Source organism: Balaenoptera musculus, chromosome 17 (assembly GCF_009873245.2).
Source record: "Balaenoptera musculus isolate JJ_BM4_2016_0621 chromosome 17, mBalMus1.pri.v3, whole genome shotgun sequence".
Lineage (NCBI taxonomy): Eukaryota > Metazoa > Chordata > Mammalia > Artiodactyla > Balaenopteridae > Balaenoptera > Balaenoptera musculus.
Window position 1 is genome coordinate 16,383,641 of NC_045801.1, and position 25,742 is coordinate 16,409,382.

Here is a 25,742-nt window from a genome sequence, read left to right on the forward strand (position 1 = left end):
CTAGTGCTTTTTGATGCGTGCACGTAAGGATCACTCTGTCCATCTCCAGAAAAAGAGAAATCAAGTTCTGTCCTCGCGTCGTGAACCAGATAAAATCTCAGCTCAACGACTCCCAACTTGCCGTGGGCCAAGTCCCGGTCTGGCTCCCGCCCAAAGACTACAAGTCCCAGCATGCCGCTCGCTGGGCCTCGACGGCCCCGCCCCTTCCGCGTTGGCCCGCACGTGAGCGCCGCTCTAGGCACCGCCTCCTCTCGATGCGCCTGTCCTGGGCGCGCAATGGAAACCGGGTCTTGGTTGCTTGGCGGCGAGTTCGAGGACTCGGTGTTCGAGGAGAGGCGGGAGAGGCGGCCTGGACCGCTCGCGTCCTACCGCGCCAAACTCTGCGAGCCGCAGGTGAGAGAGCGGGGCCTCTCGGCCTCATCCCAGCCCCCGGGCCTCGCGCTCCCGTGTCCCGGCCCGACAGCGCTTCAGACGCCCCAAGGCCGCGTGGCCTACCCCCGAACCCAAACCCTCCCGGCACGAGTCCGGCCTCCCTACGTCCACGCGGACTCCCTGCCATCCCTTCCCCAACAAGAGCCCCAGCCGACTGGGCCCGGCCCCCTCTGCCCCCGAGGGAATCCCCGCGCCGTCGGCCATCAACGCGCACCTGGCGTTCGGCCGGCCGGTCTCCCCGAGGCTCGCTGGCCTCACGCCCCTGTTCTAAAATCTGTAGTAGCTCCCGTGGACCTTCACTGCTTCTGCTGCCGGGCAGTCAGGGCCCCCAGAAATCCAGCCACTGCCCACTTTTCAGACCTCGGTGTTGTCTGCTCCCTTAACCGTGACGTCCCACCCACGGGCCTGCCCTTGTTCACTGAGTTCCCCCTGCCCATGTTAACCCCGTTCAGATGGTCACAATCGTTCAATTATAGACATTTCTCAAGGCGCACCTTAAATGCCGCCTCCTCCAAGAAGTCTTTTCTGATTCCCCCTTCCAACTACATATTTTTTGTTTTGACTCCTTTTCCCTCTTTTACCTATTAAAGCAATTGTCAGTATCTCATAAAACTCTTAGACCCAGAATGCTTAACGATCACAGGAGCGTGCGTGCTTTATGTCCTCCGCAGTGCCTAGCAGTTTTTGTTCATAGTGGGAACTCCGTGAATATTTTGAATAAGTAGAGTATTAACCTGGTATTCTTTCATGTGTGTAAATCTCATCTCACCAATAATAATTCCTTTTTATCAGATAGTGTTCCAGGCACTGGGCAGGGTTCCTTTACACGTATTGTCTCATTTTTCCTTAAATCCCTTGTACTTACAGATGTCAGGTTCTCAGAAATTACTGAATTGTATTTTTGTTTTATTTCACTTACATTTTCTCCTTGCCACATGCAGTCTTTCAGAGCGACCTTTAGTACTTGATTGTGTAGACTAAAAGCGGGGAATGGGCTTTCAAAGTCATGTGGTACCGCATTAAAAAGCCATGGGTGTGAGATAGGACCCTTGCATTTAAGCATTGGCTTTACTGGTTGCCTTTCAAAGTGTCAGTTCCTTATTTGTCATTTGAGAAAAAATAATGTTTGCTGGCTCACAGGCTTATTGTGAGAGTGGAATGAGATAATACTTTGCCAAGGTGTGGTATGCTGTATACTTATAAAGTAAAATCCAAAAATCACTCGTCTTTAGAATTTATTTGGTAAATGGTAACTGCTCATAAATTCAGGCCTCATTCAAGTCCTCTTGGTTTCCGCAAGTGTAAAACCAGGAGTTTGGGTTAGAAGATCTGTGTTCCCTGCCTATTTGGTGTGGGACCAGGTGTTTGCCTTACCAGCACTTCCCTTCTTAGTCTCACCCTTGTTAACAGCTTTTCCCTCCTACTCTTATCAGAATGGGGTATTTAAAGCCATCCCCATCTGCGCTCTTGCGTTTGAAAGCCAATTTTGCTTGATTATTTCCCAGTAGGATGATGAACATTGGATGGAGGTTTGCAGTTATTCAGTTATTGTTCAAGAACTTGGAATTGGCTGATAATCTAATACAGTATGTGACTGGAGAGCAATAAAGTGCAAAGAAAAATTATGGGTTCAGTATATAGGCTGTTGTTGAGTTACACAGTACTTCAGGGAGAACAGAAAAACAGTGGTTGCTAGCTTTCTCCACAGTGATGGATCAGGCTAAGGAGGGAAGCGATATTACTAATTAACGATATTGCTAATTAACAGGGGGGCAGTGATACCCAAGTAACTCTTTTAGAAATAGAACCAAGAAATTTTGATGTAATGGTGGAACCATCACAAATGCCGTTACGTTTGAATTAATAATAGTGTGTAACTGACTTTATTCAGCCTCAGTGTGTTTTACTCTGAGTAAAAGGGAGGGTGGGGAACTTTCCTGGGGGCACAGTGGTTGAGAATCCGCCTGCCAATTCAGGGGACACGGGTTCAATCCCTCATCTGGGAAGATCCCACATGCTGCAGAGCAACTAAGCCCGTGTGCCACAACTACTGAAGCCCGCGTGCCTAGAGCCTGTGCCCTGCAACGAAGAGTAGCCCCCGCTCGCCGCAACTAGAGAAAGCCCATGCACTGCAACAAAGACCCAATGCAGCCAAAAAAAAAAAAAAAAAAGCGGTGGGGGGGGAGGATGAGATACTTCTTTGGAGCTGAAGAACTGGCACACAGAGTGCTTTTTGTCATTCCTGTTTTCTCATCTTAACGTTCTTTATGCAATAATCAAAAAAGATCTTTCTATCCATAGGGTTTAAATCAGTAGAAAAGTGAATAAAATATTCCAGATGGGCATTTCCTGAGACTTTTCTCCTACAGCACTTTGGCATTTGATTGCACAGAAGCCTCCTTTCAGCCTTCATTTCTATTTCCTCTTTGCTTCGATTCTACTTTTGGCTTTTACACTTTCATAATAGCACTATAATGACAATTCTTCTTTTCTATGTCCTCTCCATAAAGAGTTGTCAGTCGCTATGCCATCCACCCTAAAAATTTCTCTGCAGGAAAACATCTCAGTCTAAAGAACCATCGTGAACTGTGCTAGTTAAATGTAGGTTCCCAAGCATCACAACCCCAAATTGAAAATGCTATAGATAAAACCATATACTTTTGTGTTTTAGTAAAGAGGTATCGTATTATTGGTGTATTTATTACTTGTGATAATTTTCATAAAAACTGGGCCACCATTAAAATTGTCATTCTTCTTTGTCAGATGTTTTCCTGAGTCTTATCCTGAAGAATTATGTCTTTTTTGAGGTTTAATCAATTATATATGGGAAATTGCTTCTGAGTAGGGAGTGGAAAAGTGTAGTTTCATTCTCTATAATATGCTGTTTTCACAATTTCTAGTGGTTTTATGAAGAAATGGGGAGCAGTGATGATGTTGAAGCTCTGACTATCCAGAAATTCAAAGGGGACCTGGCCTACAGACGGCAAGAGTATCAGGTAGAATTTAACATATAGAAGATTACACCACTTGAAATGGGCTTTTGTTCTGTCTGTTACAGTATATTTAAATAACAGTATACTAAGTTATGAGTGTGTTGTTTGTGAAGGTGAATTTAATCTTTTGTGATATGTGTTTGTAATCTTAGAATCCCAAGTTTCTAGCTCTGTATAATTTGTTTTGTTTCCTGTAACTCCAGTATAGAGAGCTTGCTGGGATCCTTGTAGGTCTGTTTCCCCAGGTTCTATATCTCCTAATTATGTGGGAGCCTCTAGTACAGATACCTCATGGGGCCACAGGAACAAAGCACCCTAAAATGTGTAAGAAAAGGAAAGAACTAACAACTAGATGTCAGCTTGCTTTATTTAGAGACTTCATGTCATCTTCACAAGAGTCTGGTTGTTATTTTGCTGATGTGAAAAGATTATACAGCAAGTTAGTGGCAAACCCAGGATTCAAATTCTGGTCTTTTGGGCTCCAGAATGCTTTATTTATAGTCTCCAGCCATTTCTTCTCTACCTTTCAGAAAAAGAGTACTGACTAAAATGCTCCAGTCTTCCTTTAGTTCATTGTAGGGTCAGTTATAACATTACCTTCTGCCTAGGAAACACATCACCCCCATGACTGAATTCTTTTTTCTATTGTGTTTTCTGCCTTTCTTTTCATCCCTTCCCTTAATTTTCCTTTATTTAACAAATATTTGCCAGAAAGCACTGCAAGAGTATTCCAGTATCTCAGAAAAACTGCCATCTACGAATTTTGCCATGAAAAGGGATGTCCAGGAAGGCCAGGCTCGGTGTCTCGTTCACCTGGGAAGGCACGAGGAAGCCCTGGAGATTGCTACAAACTTGGTGAGTGGTTTCTGTGCTTATTTCCATTTGCTTCCCTAGGATGGCGGAATCATTTATTTTGTAAAAAACAAAACAAAACAAAAAACAACTTCTTGCAGCTAAATCTGTGGGTTTGGATAAGCAGAAGAAAATTGTCAGTGGTGGAAGAACTTTATTATGATGAACAGTTTGGAGGTCTAGACATAATCATTTGCTTGTAATATTTTTTTCCTGTGTTATGCTCAAAATTTTTCATTGCCTGAAAATCTCACTTGCAAAGGTTTTTTTTGTTTTGTTTTTTTAATTTTTGGCTGTGTCGGGTCTTAGTTGCGGCATGCAGGATCTTTCATTGAGGTGTGTGGGCTTCTCTTTGTGGTGTGCAGGTTTTTTCTCTTTCTAGTTGTATCACACAGGCTTCAGAGCATATGGGCTCTAGTTGAGGAGCGTGGGCTCACTAATTGCGGTGTGCGGGCTTATTTGCCCCGCAGCATGTGGGATCCTGGTTCCCTGACCAGGGGTCGAACCCACATTCCCTGTACTGGAAGGCAGACTTTTTAGCACTGGACCACCGTGGAAGTCTCACTTGCAAAGGTTTTTACTCTTGTTAGGAGTAAATACTCAAGAGTGGAAGGATTATCAGGGATCTGTTTTCTTCTTTAGGTGTTTTGTTGTTATTTAGATTTTTATTTTCCAAAATTTCTACAATGAACATATATTACTTTTATAAACAGGAAAAGAGTTTACCAAAAAATAACTAAATATCATACTAGGCCAAGCTTAATCCTTTTTATTCTTAAATGGAGTCTGCAGAATTTTTTTAAGGAATTTAATAAAAGCAGTTTTTTTTGCAATTCTAGATTCTGCTTGTTTTTGTTTCAGATTAAAGCACCTACGGTTTTTAATGTAAATTTTATATGGGGACAAGTCTAAGTCGACCAGTCCTAGTTTATAGATGACTAGTTTTCTTCCTCAGAGGGACTTAATGAGGCACTGAGGCTCTGATCTTGAATCCTGTGGATCTCGTTGACCAGAGGTCAGCCTGAAGTATGCATGCAATTGAGTTGTCCTCCTCCGTCTCATTAACTAAGAGAAATCCCACAATTTGCTTGCCGGGGTTCATTGCATAGGATTTCAGCCTCTTGCAGTGAGAGGAACCCTTGGTGGTAATTGTCTTCGGAACATGGAAAACAGCTGTGTTTTATTCGTTCTTTTTCTCCCCTCTACTAATTGGGGGTTAATTCTTAAGCTGGAAGATAAGATTACCCTGTTAAGGAAGCACATGGCATGAACACAGTGAACTTGGCGGGGTTTAATAGTGGTCAGTCTCCCTGGTCTGAAAATTAACAGCAACTTCGGTTCTTTCAGTTGCTTTTTCTGGACATCAGTCACCTGTCCTTCCTCACTGTTCTGCTCTCCCATCGCCTCTCTCTTCGTCACATCTCCTGCATATCACTGTTGTGCTTTGTCTTCCCCGCCTAGACCACCGAAGGCAGCGACAGGTAGATTCGTGTCAGGGGCTGGACTGGCTCTCGGGTTCCTTCTAGCTTAGTGAGTCTCTGCTGTTGTGGCTCAGAGAAGGATTTGTTGCTGGCAGATGCCATCCGGAGCTTGGGGTGGTTACCAGGCAGGAGGAAGGACCAGTCAGAAGACCCTCAGCTCCTCTGTCAGGACTTTGAGAACTAGTCCCTGGGCTGCTGGGCACCCTGGTGGGCAGGAGTGTTGGGGAAGAAGTGTCAGCGTAGGCTGCTAATAGGTCTCACCCCTTTCTTTGGGTCTCTTCACACGATCTCAGTGGACCCTGCCCATTTGCATGGTTTTCTCATTTCCTGATGCCCTGTGTTTTGTTTTCTTTTAAAAATTTCTTCCCTACTTGTAGGCCCTCTTCTTCTGTGACTCGCTCTGGCCCATTTCTGGGTTTTGTCCCCGTGGTTACTGTCCCCTCATGCTCTGTGGTGGGACAGGTCGTTATGCAGCACTGAACAGAACAGACCGTGAGTCTTGGAGTGCCCAGCAAGATGTGAACATTTTATGCTCACAACTTCTACTGAAGTTTATTCACCTCTCTTTTTAATAATTTTTGGATAAAATCTGTAATGGAACTTATTTCTTTATTTTATTTTAATTTATTTAATTTAATTTATTTTATTTTATTTTATATTTTATTTTATTTTATTTTAATTTTATTTAATTTTAATTTTATTTTATTTTGCCTGCCAACGCAGCCAAAATTTTATTCTTCGTTGCTGCGTGCAGGCTTTCTCTAGCTGCGGCGAGCAGGGCCTACTCTTTGTTGCAGTGCACGGGCTTCTTATTGCAGTGGCTTCTCTTGTTGCAGAGCACGGGCTGTAGGCACGTGGGCTTCAGTAGTTATGGTGCACGGGCTTAGTTGCTCCACATGTGGGATCTTCTCGGACCAGGGCTCGAACCCATGTCCCCTGCATTGGCAGGTGGGTTCTTAACCACTGCGCCACCAGGGAAGCCCTGGAACTTGTTTCTTAAACAAATAGCTTAAACATCTTATAGCGGCTGATAGGCTCATGTGATAAACTGTGGTAAGGAAACTGCTTTTTGACAGTTACTTTTTTTTTCCATTTATCACTTCACAAACATTTATTTCAGTCTTACCATGTGCGCAGTTCTGGGTTCAATGCCAAGGAGACAGAAAACCGTGTCCATACCCTGCCCATACATTGCTGACCTAGTGTCTAGTGGGAGAATCCTAAGCCAGCTAACACGCATCAGCTCTTCTGAAGTACCTTTTTTCTGTGACTTCTAGTGGGACCAATTGTAGCTCTGCTACTTACTAGCTGTGTGACATCAGGCAGCTTATCTGACTTCCCTCTTATGACTCAGTTGCCTCAACTATAAAATGGGGATAGTGGTAGAGTCTATTTTAAAGGATTATCATGAGGATTAAATGAGTAAAGCACTTAGAATAGTGTCTGGCATATGGTAAGCACTCTGTAAATGTTAACTATCGTCATCATCATTGCATTATAGAAGGAGTTGCAATATTCTGGAACACAAACTCGTTTAAATGGAATTTAGTTTCCAGAGAGTTCTTTACTAGTTAGGCCATCAGAACCAGCGCACCAAAACCATGGTCTGCGTGCTCCACCCTACCCCACCACATACTTGCTTCCACAATCTGAAAATGTTTGTAAACAGTATAGAGCACTATAGACTGTAGAGGAAAGGTAGCGTTTGCTGTAGGTAGTTTATACGTGTTGCTTTCACTATTATAAATAAAAAACATGAAGATGTATTACTCAACATTTATTACACATCTGCTATGTCTGAGGTGCTGTGCTCTCTACTAGGAATTCAGCACTGAACAAAAACTCTTCTGGAACTTAATGGTCTCTGGGGAAGGACAGAATACTGAACAATAGTAATAATAAAACCAGATCAGATCTGTCATCGGGAAGGTATAGTATGACTGAATAGGTTACATGGGTCTTTATTTCCTGTCTTTTCACTCAATATATGAATATTTAGAATCCTCCTCAAGCTTTCACTCACTGGTCAGCCAGTTTCTTCCAGCTGCATGCTGGGTAGTTTTACTCATATTTCTTGCTCAGTTCTATGCAGGGGCTTGATCTGAATACTAGTAGGCAAGGTTTTCCTTAGACTTAAAATGAACTGAATCTCTACAGACTTTAACTTAGAAAAAGGAGGCTTGTTTCCCTAACCCACAGGGCTTTTGCCATTTGGCAAGTTAGGCAAGAGGTGGTGGCTCTGATTAAGGAGACTTGAAAAGGATTTTCTGATCAGAAGGAAACCAAGCAATCCCCTCCAGCCAGAAATAATTGGCCCTGCTAATAGTTACCAGAGAGGGCATTTGGATTCAGTTACGATGCATCACGAAACACTGAGAGCTGCAGGGCCATCCTGTTTAGGATGTCTAGGCCAAGTAAAATTTGGAAATAGAGTCCATTTGAATCCTCAAGGAAATTACGATTTGGATTTTTAGAAAGCCTGGAATATTAAAATGGAGCCATTAGCCCAGGGTATAAAAAAGTTGGCTTGGGTCTTTCAGATATCTGGCTGAAGACAATAAAGATTATAATACAAATGGAAACTAAACTGACACAGAGGCTTTTGGTACTGAACTTTGCCAGGCCACTATCACCTGGATTATGTGACTGTTGTGACATTAGGGTGTTTGGGAATGACTGGTGATTATTTTGTTAGGTTAGTTTATATTTTTCTAGGTTTATGGTTTAGAAATGAGATCTATTGAAAAATATTTAATTCACCCTACTTGTGTGGCTACTTGTAATTTATAACATGTACAACTTGGATTTTTAGGCATCTTCATTTTTATATGGGCAACATTCTGTAGCTTAAACTTCCTAATCTTTTTTATTTTCTCCTTAGGAAAATAAGGCAACTAACACAGACCATTTAACCACTGTGCTCTACCTCCAGTTTGCTATTTGTTCAAGTTTGCAGAACTTGGAGAAAACAATTTTCTGCCTACAGAAACTGATTTCTTTGCATCCCTTTAATCCTTGGAACTGGGGCAGACTGGGAGAGGCTTACCTGCATCTGGAGCCAGCGCTTGCAGCGTTGCTTGCGTCATCTCAGAAACAGAACAGTTTCACCTCGAGTGACAAGGCTATCAAATCCTCCTGTCCCCACTCAGGAAAAGACTCTCTTTTGTGTTTCCCTGAAATGTTGCCCGAGAGCTCTGCGTTATCTGTGGAAACGAGCAGTGGTAATAACCAGAAGAATGAGAAGGCTTTTAAAAATATGCAAAACTGTATGGCAGAAGAGAGAGCAGCAGTGTTGCTAGAAACTCAGATGAAAGCCTGTGCCTCCTTTATACGAACCAGGTAAGCTACGAGTGCATTCAACACACATGGTGCTAAGCTCAGAGTAAAGGTTTTATTTTTCTAATTTTAAGCTTCTAAAAATTCTAGGCTACACACTTAGTATATGTTTTTGAGATTTTTCCCATGGTCTAGATAGAATCCTTTGAATGCGTCCTTTTAGTATGTAAAATTTAAAAGCAAAACTATGTTTGCTCAAAAATACAATTTGTATCATCACTCAAGATAAAAGGTTAAAATTGGCAGCCGTTAAAATTAGGAAAGAAAATTAAATGTATAAAACATTGACAAAGGGGGAAGCGATATATATATATATTTTTAACATCTTTATTGGAGTATAATTGCTTTACAATGGTGTGTTAGTTTCTGCTTTATAACAAAGTGAATCAGCTATACATATACACATGTCCCCATATCTCTTCCCTCTTGCATCTCCCTCCCTCCCACCCTCCCTATCCCACCCCTCTAGGTGGTCACAAAGCACTGAGCTGATCTCCCTGTGCTATGCGGCTGATTCCCACTAGCTATCTGTTTTACGTTTGGTAGTGTATATGTCCATGCCACTCTCTCACTTTGTCCCAGCTTACCCTTCCCCCTCCCCGTATCCTCAAGTCCATTCTCTAGTAGGTCTGTGTCTTTATTCCCGTCTTGCCCCTAGGTTCTTCATGACCTTTTTTTTTTTTTTTTTTTTTTACATTCCATGTATATGTGTTAGCATACGGTATTTGTTTTTCTCTTTCTGACTTACTTCACTCTGTATGACAGTCTCTAGGTCCATCCATCTCACTACAAATAACTCAGTTTCATTCCTTTTTATGGCTGAGTAATATTCCATTGTATATATGTGCCACATCTTCTTTATCCATTCATCTGTTGATGGACACTTAGGTTGCTTCCATGTCCTGGCTATTGTAAATAGAGCTGCAATGAACATTTTGGTACATGACTCTCTTTGAATTATGGTTTTCTCAGGGTATATGCCCAGTAGTGGGATTGCTGGGTCGTATGGTAGTCCTGTTTTTAGTTTTTTAAGGAACCTCCATACTGTTCTCCATAGTGGCTGCATCAATTTACATTCCCACCAACAGTGCAAGAGGCTTCCCTTTTCTCCACACCCTCTCCAGCATTTATTGTTTGTAGATTTTTTGATGATGGCCATTCTGACCGGTGTGAGGTGATACCTCATTGTAGTTTTGATTTGCATTTCTCTAATCATTAATGATGTTGAGCATTCTTTCATGTGTTTGTTGGCAATCTGTATATCTTCTTTGGAGAAATGTCTACTTAGGTCTTCTGCCCATTTTGGGGTTGGGTTGTTTGTTTTTTTGATATTGAGCTGCATGAGCTGCTTGTAAATTTTGGAGATTAATCCTTTGTTCGTTGATTCGTTTGCAAATATTTTCTCCCATTCTGAGGGTTGTCTTTTGGTCTTGTTTATGGTTTCCTTTGCTGTGCAAAAGCTTTTAAGTTTCATTAGGTCCCATTTGTTTATTTTTGTTTTTATTTCCATTTCTCTAGGAGGTGGGTCAAAAAGGATCTTGCTGTGATTTATGTCATAGAGTGTTCTGCCTATGTTTTCCTCTAAGAGTCTGATCGTGTCTGGCCTTACATTTAGGTCTTTAATCCATTTTGAGTTTATTTTTGTGTATGGTGTTACAGAGTGTTCTTTTTCATTCTTTTACATGTAGCTGTCCAGTTTTCCCAGCACCGCTTATTGAAGAGGCTGTCTTTTCTCCACTGTATATTCTTGCCTCCTTTATCAAAGATAAGGTGACCATATGTACGTGGATTTATGTCTGGGCTTTCTGTCCTGTTCCATTCATCTGTATTTCTGTTTTTGTGCCAGTACCATACTGTCTTGTTTACTGTAGCTTTGTAGTATAGTCGGAAGTCAGGGAGCCTGATTCCTCCAGCTCCGTTTTTCTTTCTCAAGATTGCTGTGGCTATTCTGGGTCTTTTGTGTTTCCATACAAATTGTGAAATTTTTTGTTCTAGTTCTGTGAAAACTGCCATTGGTAGTTTGATAGGGATTGCATTGAATCTGTAGATTGCTTTGGGTAGTATAGTCATTTTCACAAGGTTGATTCTTCCAATCCAAGAACATGGTATATCTCTCCATCTATTTGTATCATCTTTAATTTCTTTCATCAGTGTCTTATAATTTTCTGCATACAGGTCTTTTGTCTCCTTAGGTAGGTTTATTCCTAGATGTTTTATTCTTTTTGTTGCAGTGGTAAATGGGAGTGTTTTCTTAATTTCACTTTCAGATTTTTCATCATTAGTGTATAAGAATGCAAGAGATTTCTGTGCATTAATTTTGTATCCTGCTACTTTACCAAATTCATTGATGAGCTCTAGTAGTTTTCTGGTAGCATCTTTAGGATTCTCTATGTATAGTATCATGTCATCTGCAAACAGTAACAGCTTTACTTCTTCTTTTCCAGTTTGGATTCCTTTTATTTCTTTTTCTTCTCTGAGTGCTGTGGCTAAAACTTCCAAAACTATGTTGAATAATAGGGGTGAGAGTGGGCAACCTTGTCTTGTTTCTGATCTTAGTGGAAACGGTTTCAGTTTTTCACCATTGAGGACAATGTTGGCTGTGGGTTTGTCATATATGGCCTTTATTATGTCGAGGAAAGTTCCCTCTGTGCCTACTTTCTGGAGGGTTTTTATCATAAATGGGTGTGTTGAATTTTGTCGAAAGCTTTCTCTGCATCTGTTGAGATGATCATATGGTTTTTCTCCTTCAGTTTGTTAATATGGTGTATCACATTGATTGATTTGCGTATATTGAAGAATCCTTGCGTTCCTGGGATAAACCCCACTTGATCATGGTGTATGATCCTTTTAATGTGCTCTTGGATTCTGTTTGCTAGTATTTTGTTGAGGATTTTTGCATCTATGTTCATCAGTGATATTGGCTGGTAGTTTTCTTTCTTTGTGACATCTTCGTCTGGTTTTGGTATCAGAGTGATGGTGGCCTCGTAGAATGAGTTTGGGAGTGTTCCTCCCTCTGCTATATTTTGGAAGAGTTTGAGAAGGATAGGTGTTAGCTCTTCTCTAAATGTTTGACAGAATTCCCCTGTGAAGCCATCTGGTCCTGGGCTTTTGTTTGTTGGAAGATTTTTAATCACAGTCTCAATTTCAATGCTTGTGACTGGTCTGTTTATATTTTCTATTTCTTCCTGGTTCAGTCTCAGAAGGTTGTGCATTTCTAAGAATTTTCCCATTTCTTCCAGGTTGTCCATTTCATTGGCATATAGTTGCTTGTAGTAATCTCTCATGATCCTTTGTATTTCTGCAGTGTCAGTGGTTACCTCTCCTTTTTCATTTCTAATTCTATTGATTTGAGTCTTCTCCCTTTTTTTCTTGATGAGTCTGGCTAATGGTTTATCAATTTTGTTTATCTTCTCAAAGAACCAGCTTTTAGTTTTATTGATCTTTACTATCGTTTCCTTCATTTCTTTTTCATTTATTTCTGATCTGATCTTTATGATTTCTTTCCTTCTGCTAACTTTAGGGTTTTTTGTTGTTCTTTCTCTAATTGCTTTAGGTGTAAGGTTAGGTTGTTTATATGAGATGTTTCTTGTTTCTTGAGGTAGGATTATATTGCTATAAACTTCCCTCTTAGAACTGCTTTTGCTGCATCCCATAGGTTTTGGGTCGTCGTGTTTTCATTGTCATTTGTTTCTAGGTATTTTTTGATTTCCTCTTTGATTTCTTCAGTGATCTCTTGGTTATTAAGTGTATTGTTTAGCCTCCATGTGTTTGTATTTTTTTTTTTTTTTTAATACAGAGAGTCCAAAGGCCCCCATGTCAGCTAATTTAAATTTATTTATTTATTTATTTATGGCTGTGTTGGGTCTTTGTTTCTGTGCGAGGGCTTTCTCTAGTTGTGGCAAGTGGGGGCCACTCTTCATCGCGGTGCGCGGGTCTCTCACTGTCGCAGCCTCTCTTGTTGCGGAGCACAGGCTCCAGACGCGCAGGCTCAGTAATTGTGGCTCACGGGCCCAGTTGCTCCGCGGCATGTGGGACCTTCCCGGACCAGGGCTCGAACCCGTGTCCCCTGCATTGGCAGGCAGACTCTCAACCTCTGCACCACCAGGGAAGCCCCTTGTGTTTGTATATTTTACAGATTTTTTCCTGTAATTGATATCTAGTCTTATAGCGTTGTGGTTAGAAAAGATACTTGAAACGATTTCAATTTCCTTAAATTTACCAAGGCTTGATTTGTGACCCAAGATATGATCTATCCTGGAGAATGTTCCATGAGCACTTGAGAAGAATGTGTATTCTGTTGTTTTTGGATGGAATGTCCTATAAATATCAATAAAGTCCATCTTGTTTAATATATCATTTAAAGCTTGTGTTTCCTTATTTATTTTCATTTTGGATGATCTGTCCATTGGTGAAAGTGGGGTGTCAAAGTTCCCTACTATGATTGTGTTGCTGTCGATTTCCCCTTTCATGGCTGTTAGTATTTGCCTTATGTATTGAGGTGCTCCTATGTTGGGTGCATAAATATTTACAATTGTTATATCTTCTTCTTGGATTGATCCCTTGATCATTATGTAGTGTCCTTCTTTGTCTTTTGTAATAGTCTTTGATTTAAAGTCTATTTTGTCTGATATGAGAATTGCTAGTCCAACTTTCTTTTGATTTCCATTTGCATGGAATATCTTTTTCCATCCCCTCACTTTCAATATGTATGTGTCCCTAGGTCTGAAGTGGGTCTCTTGTAGACAGCATATATATGAGTCTCATTTTTGTGTCCATTTAGCTAATCTGTGTCTTTTGGTTGGAGCATTTAATCCATTTACATTTAAGGTAATTATCAATATGTATGATCCTATCACCATTTTCTTAATTGTTTTGGGTTTGTTATTGTAGGTCTTTTCCTTCTCTTGTGTTTCCTGCCTAGAGAAGTTCCTTTAGCGTTTGTTGTAAAGCTGGTTTGGTGGTGCTGAATTCTCTTAGCTTTTGCTTGTCTGTAAAGGTTTTAATTTCTTCGTCAAATCTGAATGAGATCCTTGCTGGGTAGAGTAATCTTGGTTGTAGGTTTTTCTCCTTCATCACTTTAAATATGTCCTGCCACTCCCTTCTGGCTTGCAGAGTTTCTGCTGAAAGATCAGCTGTTAACCTTATGGGGATTCCCTTGTGTGTTATTTGTTGTTTTTCCCTTGCTGCTTTTAATATTTTTTTGTTGTATTTAATTTTTGTTAGTTTGATTAATATGTGTTTTGGCCTGTTTCGTCTTGGATTTATCCTGTATGGGACTCTCTGTGTTTCCTGGACTTGATTAACTATTTCCTTTCCCATATTAGGGAAGTTTTCAACTGTAATCTCTTCAAATATTTTATCAGTCCCTTTCTTTTTCTCTTCTTCTTCTGGGACCCCTATAATTCGAATGTTGGTGTGTTTAGTGTTGTCCCAGAGGTCTCTGAGACTGTCCTCAATTCTTTTCATTCTTTTTTCTTTATTCTGCTCTGCAGTAGTTATTTCCACTACTTTATCTTCCACGTCACTTATCTGTTCTTCTGTCTCAGTTATTCTGCCATTGATCCCTTCTACAGAATTTTTAATTTCATTTATTGTGTTGTTCATCGCTGTTTGTTTGCTCTTTAGTTCTTCTAGGTCCTTGTTAAACGTTTCTTATATTTTCTCCATTCTCTTTCCAGGATTTTGGACCATCTTTACTATCATTATTCTGAATTCTTTTTCAGGTAGACTGCCTATTTCCTCCTCATTTGTTAGATCTGGTGGTTTTTTGCCTTGCTCCTTCATCTGCTGTGTGTTTCTCTGTCTTCTCATTTTGCTTAACTTACTGTGTTTGGGGTCTCCTTTTCACAGGCTGCAGGTTCGTAGTTCCCATTGTTTTTGGTGTCTGTCCCCAGTGGCTAAGGTTGGTTCATTGGGTTGTGTAGGCTTCCTGGTGGAGGGGACTAGTGCCTGTGTTCTGGTGGATGAGGCTGGATCTTGTCTTTCTGGTGGGCAGGACTGCATCTGGCTGGGTGTTCTGGGGTGTCCGTGGCCTTATGATTTTAGGCAGCCTCTCTGCTAATGGGTGGGGTTGTGTTCCTGTCTTGCTAGTTGTTTGGCATAGGGTGTCCTGCACTGTAGCTTGCTGGTCATTGAGTGGTGCTGGGTCTTGGCATTGAGATGGAGATCTCTGGGAGATTTTCGCTGTTTGATATTATGTGGAGCTGGGAGGTCTCTTGTGGACCAGTGTCCTGAACTTGGCTCTCCCACCTCAGAGGCACAGCCCTGACACCTGGCTGGAGCACCAAGAGCCTGTCATCCCCACAGCTCAGAATAAAAGGGAGAAAAAAAGAAAGAAAGAAAGAAGACAAAATAAAATAAAGTAAAATAAAATAAAGTTATTAAAATAAAAAATTTAAAAAAATTATTTAAAAAAATTTTTTTTAAGTAATTAAGAAACAAAAAACGGGGCTTCCCTGGTGGCGCAGTGGTTGAGAATCTGCCTGCCAATGCAGGGGACACGGGTTCGAGCCCTGGTCTGGGAAGATCCCACATGCCGCGGAGCAACTAGGCCCGTGAGCCACAATTGCTGAGCCTGCGCGTCTGGAGCCTGTGCTCCGCAACAAGAGAGGCCGCGATAGTGAGAGGCCCGCGCACCGCGATGAAGAGTGGCCCCCGCTTGCCGCAACTGGAGAGAGCCCTGGCACAGAAACGAAGACCCAACACAGCCATAAATAAATTAAATAAATAAATAAATAAAAATTTAAAAAAAAAAAAAAAAAGAAACAAAAAACGAACAGACAGAACTCTAGGGCAAATGGTAAAAGCAAAGCTATACAGGCAAAATGACACAGAGAAGCATACACATACACACTCACAAAGAGAGAAAAAGGGAAAAATATATATATATCGTTGCTCCCAAAGTCCACCTCCTCAATTTGGGACGATTCGTTGTCTATTCAGGTATTCCAGAGATGCAGCGTACATCAGGTTGATTGTGGAGATTTAATCCTCTGCTCCTGAGGCTGCTGGTAGAGACTTCCCTTTCTCTTCTTTGTTCGCACAGCTCCTGGGGTTCAGCTTTGGATTTGGACCAGCCTCTGCGTGTAGGTCGCCCAAAGGCCTCTGTTCTTCGCTCAGACAGGACGGGGTTAAAGGAGCAGCTGATTCGGGGGCTCTGGCTCACTCAGGCCGGGGGGGGGGGGGGGGGGGGGGGGGGGTATGGATGCGGGACGAGCCTGCGGCCTCAGAGGCCACCGTGACGTTGCACCAGCGTGAGGTGCGCCGTGCTTTCTCCCGGGGAAGTTGTCCCTGGATCATGGGACCCTGGCAGTGGCGGCCTGCACAGGCTCCCGGGAGGGGAGGTGTGGAGAGTGCCCTGTGCTTGCACACAGGGGAAGCGATATTTTAAACAAGGAATTTTTCACTCACATTCCACAGAAAGCTACCGAAGAAGGAAATCTGCTCGTGTTTTCAAATCACTATTAATAACGCAAATAAACAACGTTTAATTCATTCTACAGGGAATTCCCATGGTTCAGGGACTCCCATGGTTTTGGATCCATAGTGTATATAAGAGTTTAGGGAAAGGGGAGAATACACTAGACCAGTTCTGTAATTTATGAGAGAAACAGACTCTCTTAGGTCTCAGATAATACCAAAAAACGTGGCATTGGGTTTTGGTTTTTTTATTTTTATTTTTTTTAAACTCTGAAGAATTCAAGAAGTATTGATGTTAACAGTGAGTCTTACTGAAATCGGTATCTATTTGGCAGATTTTAAACTTCTTTCAGAAGATGTTTATTTAGCATTGCCTATATCACTTTAATTCAGAAGTGCATTGAACGACAGCTGGGTTCCAGGCACCTGCTGGGGCCTGGGATCATAAAGATCATCAAAAAAGAGTCCCTTTCCTTACACTACTCAGTGTATTGAGGAGAACATATGTGCAGTCAGTGACCGGCAGCACAGGTGCTAAACAGTGTGTCAGTGGCAGAGAACCCTTCAGGGACCAGTACCCGGGACCTGTGCAGAGTGGCAGGAAGAAGGACCTCCACAGAGGGAATGGGGCTCCTGGGAACATTTGTCAGTTGTGTAGATGAATGTGTACTCGATGCTGTGTATACATTATTTCATTTTAACCCTCACCACTCTCTGGGGTAGATGTTGGGATCCCAGTGTACAGACTGGGGAGCTGATTTGGAATCATGCCCAAGGTGGCGCAGCTGTGAAGTGCTGCCGGGATCTGGACCCAGATCTTTGACTCCAGAGCCTGTGTTCTTGCCAGGATATCTTGCGAGAGAGAAAGCACGGCCCAAGGAGTGGAAGGGCTGGCGTAGCATGGTGGTGTCACGTGGTCCGGTGCAGTGAGAGCAGCTTTGGTGGCAGGAGCCCGAGAGCTAGGCTGTGGACCCCGAGACCAGAACAGCATCGTGAGCAGGAGGCAGGACCTTGGAGTCAGATCCCAGTTTAAGGAACCTAATAAATCGTTGTTATTGAGGGAATAAGCCTGGGCTTGCGTGCTTGCTCGCTCACCATCTGACCTTACACAAATTACTTCACCTCTCCGATCTCCAGTTTCCTCATCTTGACAGATGGAGAAATGGGAGAAATGCCTACTTGGTGGAGTTGTGAGGTTTAAAGTATCTGAAGCACTTATTGTAGTATGCAGTGTGTGTAAACATTTGGTAAATGTTGTACTTCTGCTGTTTTGTTTTTATTAGCATGAGGCGTTAAATGTCATCTTAAAGAGTTTGGTCCTTATGCTGAAGGTCTGAAGAGTATTTAAATGTTTAAGTGGTGTGACAAGAGCTCTGATTTCGAGGGAGATCTGGTGGCTAGGAGGACGTATTAGAGGAAGGAGTTTGGATCCAGAGACAGCAGGGAAGGGGCTGTGGACTAATCGGTGGATGGTGCCGAGGCCCTGACCTAGCACAGTGCGGTGAGAATCAAAAGGGGAAATGGATGGCACTGAGGATGGAACAGACAGGACTTGGTGACGAGCTGAATGTGTGGGTAGGCCGGGGTGGGGAGGGGAGGACAGAGGAGTCAGACAACCCTGAAGAGTCTGCCTTGGGGGTGAGGGTGGATGGTGGTGCCTCCGCTGAGACAGGACAGGGCGGGAGAGCAGAGCGGATCGAGAGTGGGAATCCAGCTGGAGTTTTCCATTAGAAGTGGGAGCTGAGCTCAGAAGAAGGGAGGTAGAGGTTGAGGAGCTCCAGGAAAGATCAGCGATCAGATGGAGTGAGAAGAAGCTTTGAAGGCGAGAGGTCTTGTGAGACCTTTGAGAAGGCAATTCCATTAGCAATGCGGTGACAAGGCAGATTGCAGAGGACTGAGGGTGAATGAACATGAAATGGAGGCAGCAAGGGTAAGCAGTATTTTCAAGTAACTTCAGAAGCAAGAGAGAGAAAGCAAGGACATAAAGAGGCCACGTGTGTAAGTGCCTCCAGAGGCCAGGTAGGTGATGTGAAGAGTCAGAGTGAAGGCCAATGAGGTCATGTTCTTTTATAAAACTCCAGCGGCTTCCCATTGCACTTATGTAAACTCCACGTTTCTTTCCGTGTCTTGCAAGGGCTTATGTGAGTTGGCCCTGCCTGTCTTTTTCTCCTCTTTCACTACAGTTTTCTTCTTGGCTGTGTTCTGGCCACAGAGATGTTCCTGATTTTCAGACTCGTCAAGGTGGTTCTTATGTCAGGGCCCCCTTCCCCTGGCCAAGCCCTCTTCCCCGACATGTTCTTGTGGCTGGCTCCTCACCATTTGAGCCTTAGCTTGAGTGGTAGCTCAAAAAAGCCTTCCATCACTGCCCCATCTGAGGTAGACGCTTCGTCCACCCTGTCTTGAATTTTTGTTTCATCACTGCCTGAGATGATCTTATTTACTTGGGATTGCTCTCCTTCTGTTCCTTGAGGCCGAAACCTGTCTGTTTTGCTCACCAACATCCCTCAATGCCTAGAGTAGTGTGTGGGGCATTTCTCAAGGCAGGAAATGAGTGAACAGGAGAGCTGAGTGCTTCTGGATGTAGCAGTGAGGCCTGAGGGGAATTGGGAAAATCTACAGTCAGCATTTTAGAAAACAATGAAGAGAAGGAGGCGTGGGAGGAGAGCAAGAGGAGGCCAGGTCATGACCGTGATGGGGAGATCGGGGCGAGCCGGTTGCAAAGTGGTCATCAGAGGGTCATCGAAGGTTTGGCCCTGCTGCGGGTAATTGAAGCGTGCTAGAGATTCTGTTTAGTCCTTGAGGTCAGGTAGCCCTGGGTTCAGGGAGACGGAAGGGTCATAGAGCACTGACTTCAAAGAGCTACATCCTGACACTTCTGGGGAGGAGCCTTTGATTGGGAGGTTTGTTCTTTTCACTCTGAATTGTTTGTGCTTTCAATCTCTTGACTTCTACAGGAAGCTCTTTTTGAGGCTTGCTCTCTAAAGATTCCTTTGAGAAGTTTTGGTCTATGAATTTTAGAAAAGATAACTCTCCAGTGTAAAGTTGGGCAATTCGTTGAGAGTAGGAGCTTTAGGGATTCACATGAAGGTGAGGACCTTCTCTTTAGCCGAGTTGGACTCACATCCAGCCCAGTTGCAGTGCTGTGTATGAGCATGTCCTCACTGCTGTCCTTTATGTGAGCCTACACATTGGGACTTTCTGTTTTTCAGGCTTTTGCTTCAGCTCGCCCAGTCTCAGCAAACATCGTTTGCTTTGGAGAGGAACTTAAAGACTCAGCAGGAAATTGAAGCTAAAATGAAAGGGTTCAGCTTCAAAGAAGACACTTTGCTGTTGATAGCAGAGGTGAGTGTGTTCTCTAGGGTTTATGTGAAACAAAGTATCATAGATATTTTTCCTGGCTCGGAGACCATTTTTTAAAAAACAGGGCCAAATCGCATCTTCTAAAGGACTTCTGTCTCCCTCCTTTACGTGCCTTTTGATCACTTAACCCCCGAAAGCGGCCTCTTCATCCTTTCTGAGCAGTAGCCTGCTGTGAGGCAGGGGCTGTGTTTCGTTTACTTGTCAGTGCTTGTTAGTACCTGCCTGCTTGAACATCAGAAATGCCCCGTAATTGATTTGTGAGTGCTGAATAAATGAATGAATGAGTGACTTGACATTTGGGCGGCTCTTTTGTCTGTTTTTTCTCCTGTTCGTCCTCAGAACAGCCTGTGGGATGGGGGGGAGCTGGAGTGAGGCTCATAGAGGCTGTGACTTGCCTAAGGTCAGATTTTAAGTGGCAGAACTAGTTTGGAACCCATCCAGCTCCAAGTCCATTTTCTTTCTGCTCCACCGTGTTACTACTTTGATGGTTGCAGAGAAATTCAAATGTCAGGTTTTTTTTTAACTTGGTCTGTGGTAATTTATGCCTGAACTCAGATAGAGTGATTGCTGGAATAGATAGCTCTTTGGGGCCCCCCCAAAATTTAAAAATGTCTTATCTTTTCAGCTGGATTTTAAGTTCCTTATAAGTAAGACATCCTTACAAGATGTCTTAAACATCTTCATGTTCTTCCCCACGTGTGACTAGAATAGTAGTCCTCTGCCTGGACAATGCATGGGAAATACCTGCGTTTAAAATAGCTTTTTTAAAAAAATGTCTGGGCCCTCTTTGGGATGATAATGTGCATTTCATTTTGGCTCTGTTACTTTTACTTAACATTGTGACATGAGCATGACCCTGTATACTTTTTTTTTTTTTTAATTAATTACTTAATTTTTGGCTGTGTTGGGTTTTCGTTTCTGTGAGGGCTTTCTCTAGTTGCGGCAAGTGAGGGCCACTCTTCATCGCGGTGCGCGGGCCTCTCACTATCGCGGCCTCTCTTGTTGCGGAGCACAGGCTCCAGACGTGCAGGCTCAGTAGTTGTGGCTCACGGGCCTAGTTGCCCCGCGGCATGTGGGATCTTCCCAGACCAGGGCTCGAACCCGTGTCCCCTGCATTTGCAGGCAGATTCTCAACCACTGCGCCACCAGGGAAGCCCCTGTATCCTTAAGTATTTCTTAATTACATACTTTTTTCTTTTTATAGTTGTTTTATTTGAATTAGGGTCCATATAAGGTCCACATACTGTGTTTGATTCTTTTGTCTCTTACATCTCTTTAATTTTATAACAGTTCGCCTTCCCCCTCTTTTTTTTTTTTTTGGTGATAAAAAATATATCTAACATAAAATTTGCCATCTTAATTGTTGTTTAGTGTACAATTCAGTGGCATTAGTTACATTCACGGTGTTGTGCAACCACCAGCACTGTTTCCAAAACGTTTTCATCACTCCAAATAGAAACACTTTAACCATTAAGCAATAATTCCCATTCCCTCTCCCCCACCACACCCCTACCCCAACCTCAACCTCAACCTCTGGTAACCTCTAATCTGCTTTTTGTGTCTATGAGTTTGCCTGTGCTAGATATTTCAAATAGTGGAATCATAGAATATTTGTCCTTTTATGTTTGGCTTTTTTCACTTAGCATAATGTTTTCAAGGTTCATCCATATGTATCAGAACTTCATTCCTTTTTATGGCTGAATAATATTCCATTGTGTGTGTGTGTGTGTGTGTGTGTATGTGTATATACACACACACCCACACACCCCACATCCTGTTTGTCCATTCATCATCTGTTGATGGGCACTTGCATTGTTTCTACCTTTTGGCTTTTGTGAATAATACTGCTATGGACATTGGCATACAAGTATCTGTTTGAGTTCCTGATTTCAGTTCTTTTGGGCATCTACTTAAGAATGGAATTGCTGGGTCGTCTGGTAATTCTGTGTTTAACTTTTTGAGGAACTGCCAAACTGCATTTTATTTTATAGGCTGATATTTTTACCTAACATTGTGGTGTGATCATGACACTGTATCCTTAAATATTATTTGAGTACATAATTTTTAATGACTGGATAGTAGTCCAGTTACAGCTTTTGATGAGCTATCATTTATTTACTTAAGTCCTATATTGGACATTTAACAAATGTCCAATATAGGACAATATAGGTAATATTCAGTACCGATTTTAATAAGTCTTTGCAAAAAAAAAAATCAGTTTTTGTGTTTGTTTTAGAATAGATTACTGGAAATAGAATCACTGGGTTAAAGTATATGAACATTTTAAAGCCTCGAAGCATGTTTCCAAATTGTCATTAAGAAAGATTGGTTCCGGGAATTCCCTGGCAGTCCAGTGGTTAGGACTCTGCGCTTTCACTGCTGAGGGCTCGGGTTTGTCCCTGGTTGGGGAACTAAGATCCTGTAAGTCATGCGGTGTGGCCAAAAAAAAAAAAAAGAGAGAGAAGAAAGGTTGGTTCCGTTTATATATCCTCCAGCAGCATATGAGAATACTGATTTTCCTTCTCCAAACCTAGGTATTAGGTTGAACCATGTGAAATTGTCAATATTCAATCATTTTGACCATAAAACCAGAATTTTATATTGAACAACTTAATGTTATTACTTTTTAAAATCTGTATTTTCATTGGTAAAAATAGCGCTTTTTAATATTACTGTTGATTTGATTCCTAATAAAATGAACAATTTTTTCACACATTCATTGGCCATTTATATTTTGTGAAATACCTAGTCATGCTTTTTCTTCGTTATTCGTATGTTTCTGCTTTTCTTATTAATTTTAAGAGCTCTCTCTACGCTAGGCTTACTAACCTCTTATATGTTGCAGTATTTTCTGAAGTTTATGATACTTTTGATATATAGAAGTTTAAAATTTTTATTTGGCCAAAGACTTCTGCAGATTTTTTGACACCTGTGAGTGATATACCTGCCGAGCCCGCTTTTTGGAATATTGCATTGTTTGAGTATTACTATTATTCAATTCTCTCTCTTTTTTTTTTTTAATTAAAAAAAACACTTTTGGTGTTATACCCCAGATTTTAAAATACTGTATTTCACTGAGTCCAAGCAGTCATCAGTTGTTAAGAGGCATAATTATTTGATGTGCCACTGAAAGAAAATAAGATGCTCTTTACACTGTGACACACCAGTGGTTATAAGATACATCTTGATTTCAGAAATGTTAAAATACAAAAACAAAAATTGTCTTTGAATTGATGAAAATAACCTGGCTTAATAAATCCTGACAGTTGCTGTTCATCCCGTCAGCTCTCACCTCAAACAATAAGTAGTCTTTGAAGATTTAAAGCCATTGGAACCCGTTCTTTGAGTGGGTTTCTAATCCATTATAATTTGAGTATTCATGGACACATAGGACCTCAGGGTTTGTAGGAAACCTAGGGACCATCTAGTCCAAATCCAAGTGACAAATTCCCTCTACAACATCCCTGCCAAATGGCTCCCTAACTTTTCATGCTGAATCGTGGGAAATGTTTTGGGACTTAATTTTAGTTCACTGTCCTTACCAAAGGTGGGCTGATCACTTGACGAGTTCAGATGCAAGCTTGTTACGAACTTAACTTGGTGGGTGTCTTGTCAAAGAGAAACTAACGCAGAACCTGGACCTGGATCTGACCAGTAGGGAGCAGTATTGTGCCTTCAGAGTGCGGGGCATGCTCTTAAGTCCCTGGGGTTGCTTTGGTAACCTTTCTGGAGGGATGGAGTCTCTCTGGATCAGGAAAGTGTGGACTCAGCTACTTGCTGCTCGACTGTTTGCTGCCTTTGATTTCTTTGGAGAACTTCTAAGAGAAGGGATCTGTGCTCTCTACACAGCAGCAGTTACATTCTGTGCAAACTCTGCTTTTCTGTCATTTTACAAGGAGGGAGGATCCCTCGCGGTGCATTCTTGTCAGCTGAAGATGCTCTATGATATAAGAAGGTTGACTCACTCCCTGTAGCCTGAATGGTACTGCTGCCATGCTAGTGCTTTGGTGATTTGTTTACTCAGGGAAAGATGAGACTGGAAGTAGGGGATGTTGTACAAATGTGGTCTTGGATCACTGCTTCTGAATAAACATCTTTTCGATATGTTGAATTGTTAGAGTTGTCCCATGGCTGCTAAAGAAATCCTTCTGTACGAAATCCTTTACGCTTGATAAATAGCATGGTCTTCATTCCGTGTCTGCTTCCCCTGTTATTGGGACAGGGTTGTTTTTTTTTTTTTCCCCTCCTACTGCAGGTTATGGGCGAAGATATCGTCCCAGAAAAAATAAGAGATGAGGTTCACACAGAGGTGAAGTGTGTTGGCCCTGCAGCTCTGACTGCCTTGGTGATCGCGTCTTCGAAAGAATTTGAAGACAAGTGGTTCAGAAAGATCAAAGACCACTTCTGTCCCTTTGAAAATCAGTTCCATACAGAGATACAGATGTTGGTTTAGTGGTCCCTTTAAAAACAGAGCAAAACATCTTGTATTGTATTAATTGTGCTGGTTTACTTCAGACAGAATCCGCTGCTAATCATGGAACATACTGAATTAAAAACAATTATTTATGTCTTATAAAAATGGCTTCTCTCCCAGCTTATTTCTACTGTGTTCGGTTTTTTGGTTTTTTGTTCTCTTTTTAGGTTTTTGTCATTCACTTACGTGAGGCCTACTGCCCCTTTAGAAGATAATCTGTTGGGAAAGTGTATAAAAGAGACTTACAGATTTTATTGTCTTTTAAAACAGTTATTGTATTATAATCAGCGATGTAAGCATCTACGTTGTTTAGGTGAATTCATCAGGAATGACCAAGAATGCTGCAGTGTGATGGTAAACCATTTCCAGGAAGGATGTGTCGAGGTCTGCGAAGGCTCTGAGACTTTACCACACCTGTCAGCCCACGCATTAACCTGCCAGTGTCATAGATGCTGCAGGAGACTTGATTACTCGTGGCCCAGGGAACAGGATAAGCTTCAGCATATTTGTATCAGTTCCTTTGCCTCCAAGTCCCAGGGCAGGTAACACATATGAGCCCAAATGAAAGAGTGTACATGCAGTGGGGTGCGTTATAGGAGAGGAACCCTGAGCTTAGGAGACGCAGATCCTTTATAATGAACAGTAAGCAGGCCTGCCCTGTGCTCCAGGGGAGAACACTCTCTCTTTTTTAAGGCTGTTTGCTTTGCAAGCATCGTTGAGAAGACAGTCTGGAATGAAGGGCTGTAAGTGCCTTCCTTGCTCACAAGATGTACAGAAACACGAGACCCATGGAGCTCTGTCTCACGTGATTACCCTCTCCTTTCAGCCACACAGATTATAATCAGTATAACATCATCTTCAAATGCAAAAGGCTTAGTTGAATTATCTGGGTGGAAGAGCTCCCTTATGAGAAGTGAAATTTAGTAATAGACCAAAAACTTTGTCAGGTGTTGTCCCACATAGCTTTTTTTTCCCCCATGGTTAATATTTTATTTTCTTTAAAAATGTTTATGCCTTTGTAAATTATTATAATTACATTTCAATGTTATATTCTTTTTTTTAACATCTTTATTGGAGTATAATTGCTTTACAGTGGTGTGTTAGTTTCTGCTTTATAACAAACTGAATCAGCTATACATATACATATATCCCCATATCTCCTCCCTCTTGCGTCTCCCTCCCACCCTCCCTATCCCACCCCTCTAGGTGGTTACAGAGCACCGAGCTGATCTCCCTGTGCTATGCGGCTGCTTCCCACTAGCTATCTATTTTACATTTGGTAGTGTATGTATGTCCATGCCATTTTGTCCTACTTTGTCCCAGCTTACCCTTCCCCCTCCTCGTGTCCTCAAGTCCATTCTCTAGTAGGTCTGTGTCTTTATTCCTGTCTTGCCT

General features: G+C 42.1%; 2 protein-coding genes across 2 annotated transcripts in view; both read left to right on the plus strand.

Annotated features, from left to right (window-relative positions):
• The window catches only part of ZHX1 (zinc fingers and homeoboxes 1), a 39,164-nt gene extending 35,743 nt beyond the window's left edge, over positions 1 to 3,421 (plus strand). The window contains exon 4 of the mRNA XM_036830162.1: positions 3,333 to 3,421. The gene's annotated coding sequence lies outside the window, so the exon portion shown is untranslated. The remainder of the gene's footprint in view (positions 1 to 3,332) is intronic.
• On the plus strand, positions 220 to 24,452 carry C17H8orf76 (chromosome 17 C8orf76 homolog). Its single transcript, XM_036830163.1, has 6 exons — positions 220 to 393; positions 3,333 to 3,428; positions 4,137 to 4,280; positions 8,640 to 9,097; positions 19,723 to 19,855; positions 24,129 to 24,452. Exons 1-6 carry the CDS (start codon positions 277 to 279, stop codon positions 24,324 to 24,326), a joined length of 1,146 nt encoding a protein of 381 aa, XP_036686058.1. The 5' UTR covers positions 220 to 276; the 3' UTR covers positions 24,327 to 24,452.
• The last annotated feature ends 1,290 nt before the right edge of the window (positions 24,453 to 25,742 follow it).

Excerpts from the sequence above, each read along its gene's own strand:
- C17H8orf76 (XM_036830163.1), top strand. The coding sequence starts at position 277 with ATGGAAACCGGGTCTTGGTTGCTTGGCGGCGAGTTCGAGGACTCGGTG. Across the intron at positions 3,429-4,136 it reads ACAGACGGCAAGAGTATCAG|AAAGCACTGCAAGAGTATTC; the intron begins GTAGAATTTAAC and ends AATATTTGCCAG. Across the intron at positions 9,098-19,722 it reads GCCTCCTTTATACGAACCAG|GCTTTTGCTTCAGCTCGCCC; the intron begins GTAAGCTACGAG and ends TCTGTTTTTCAG.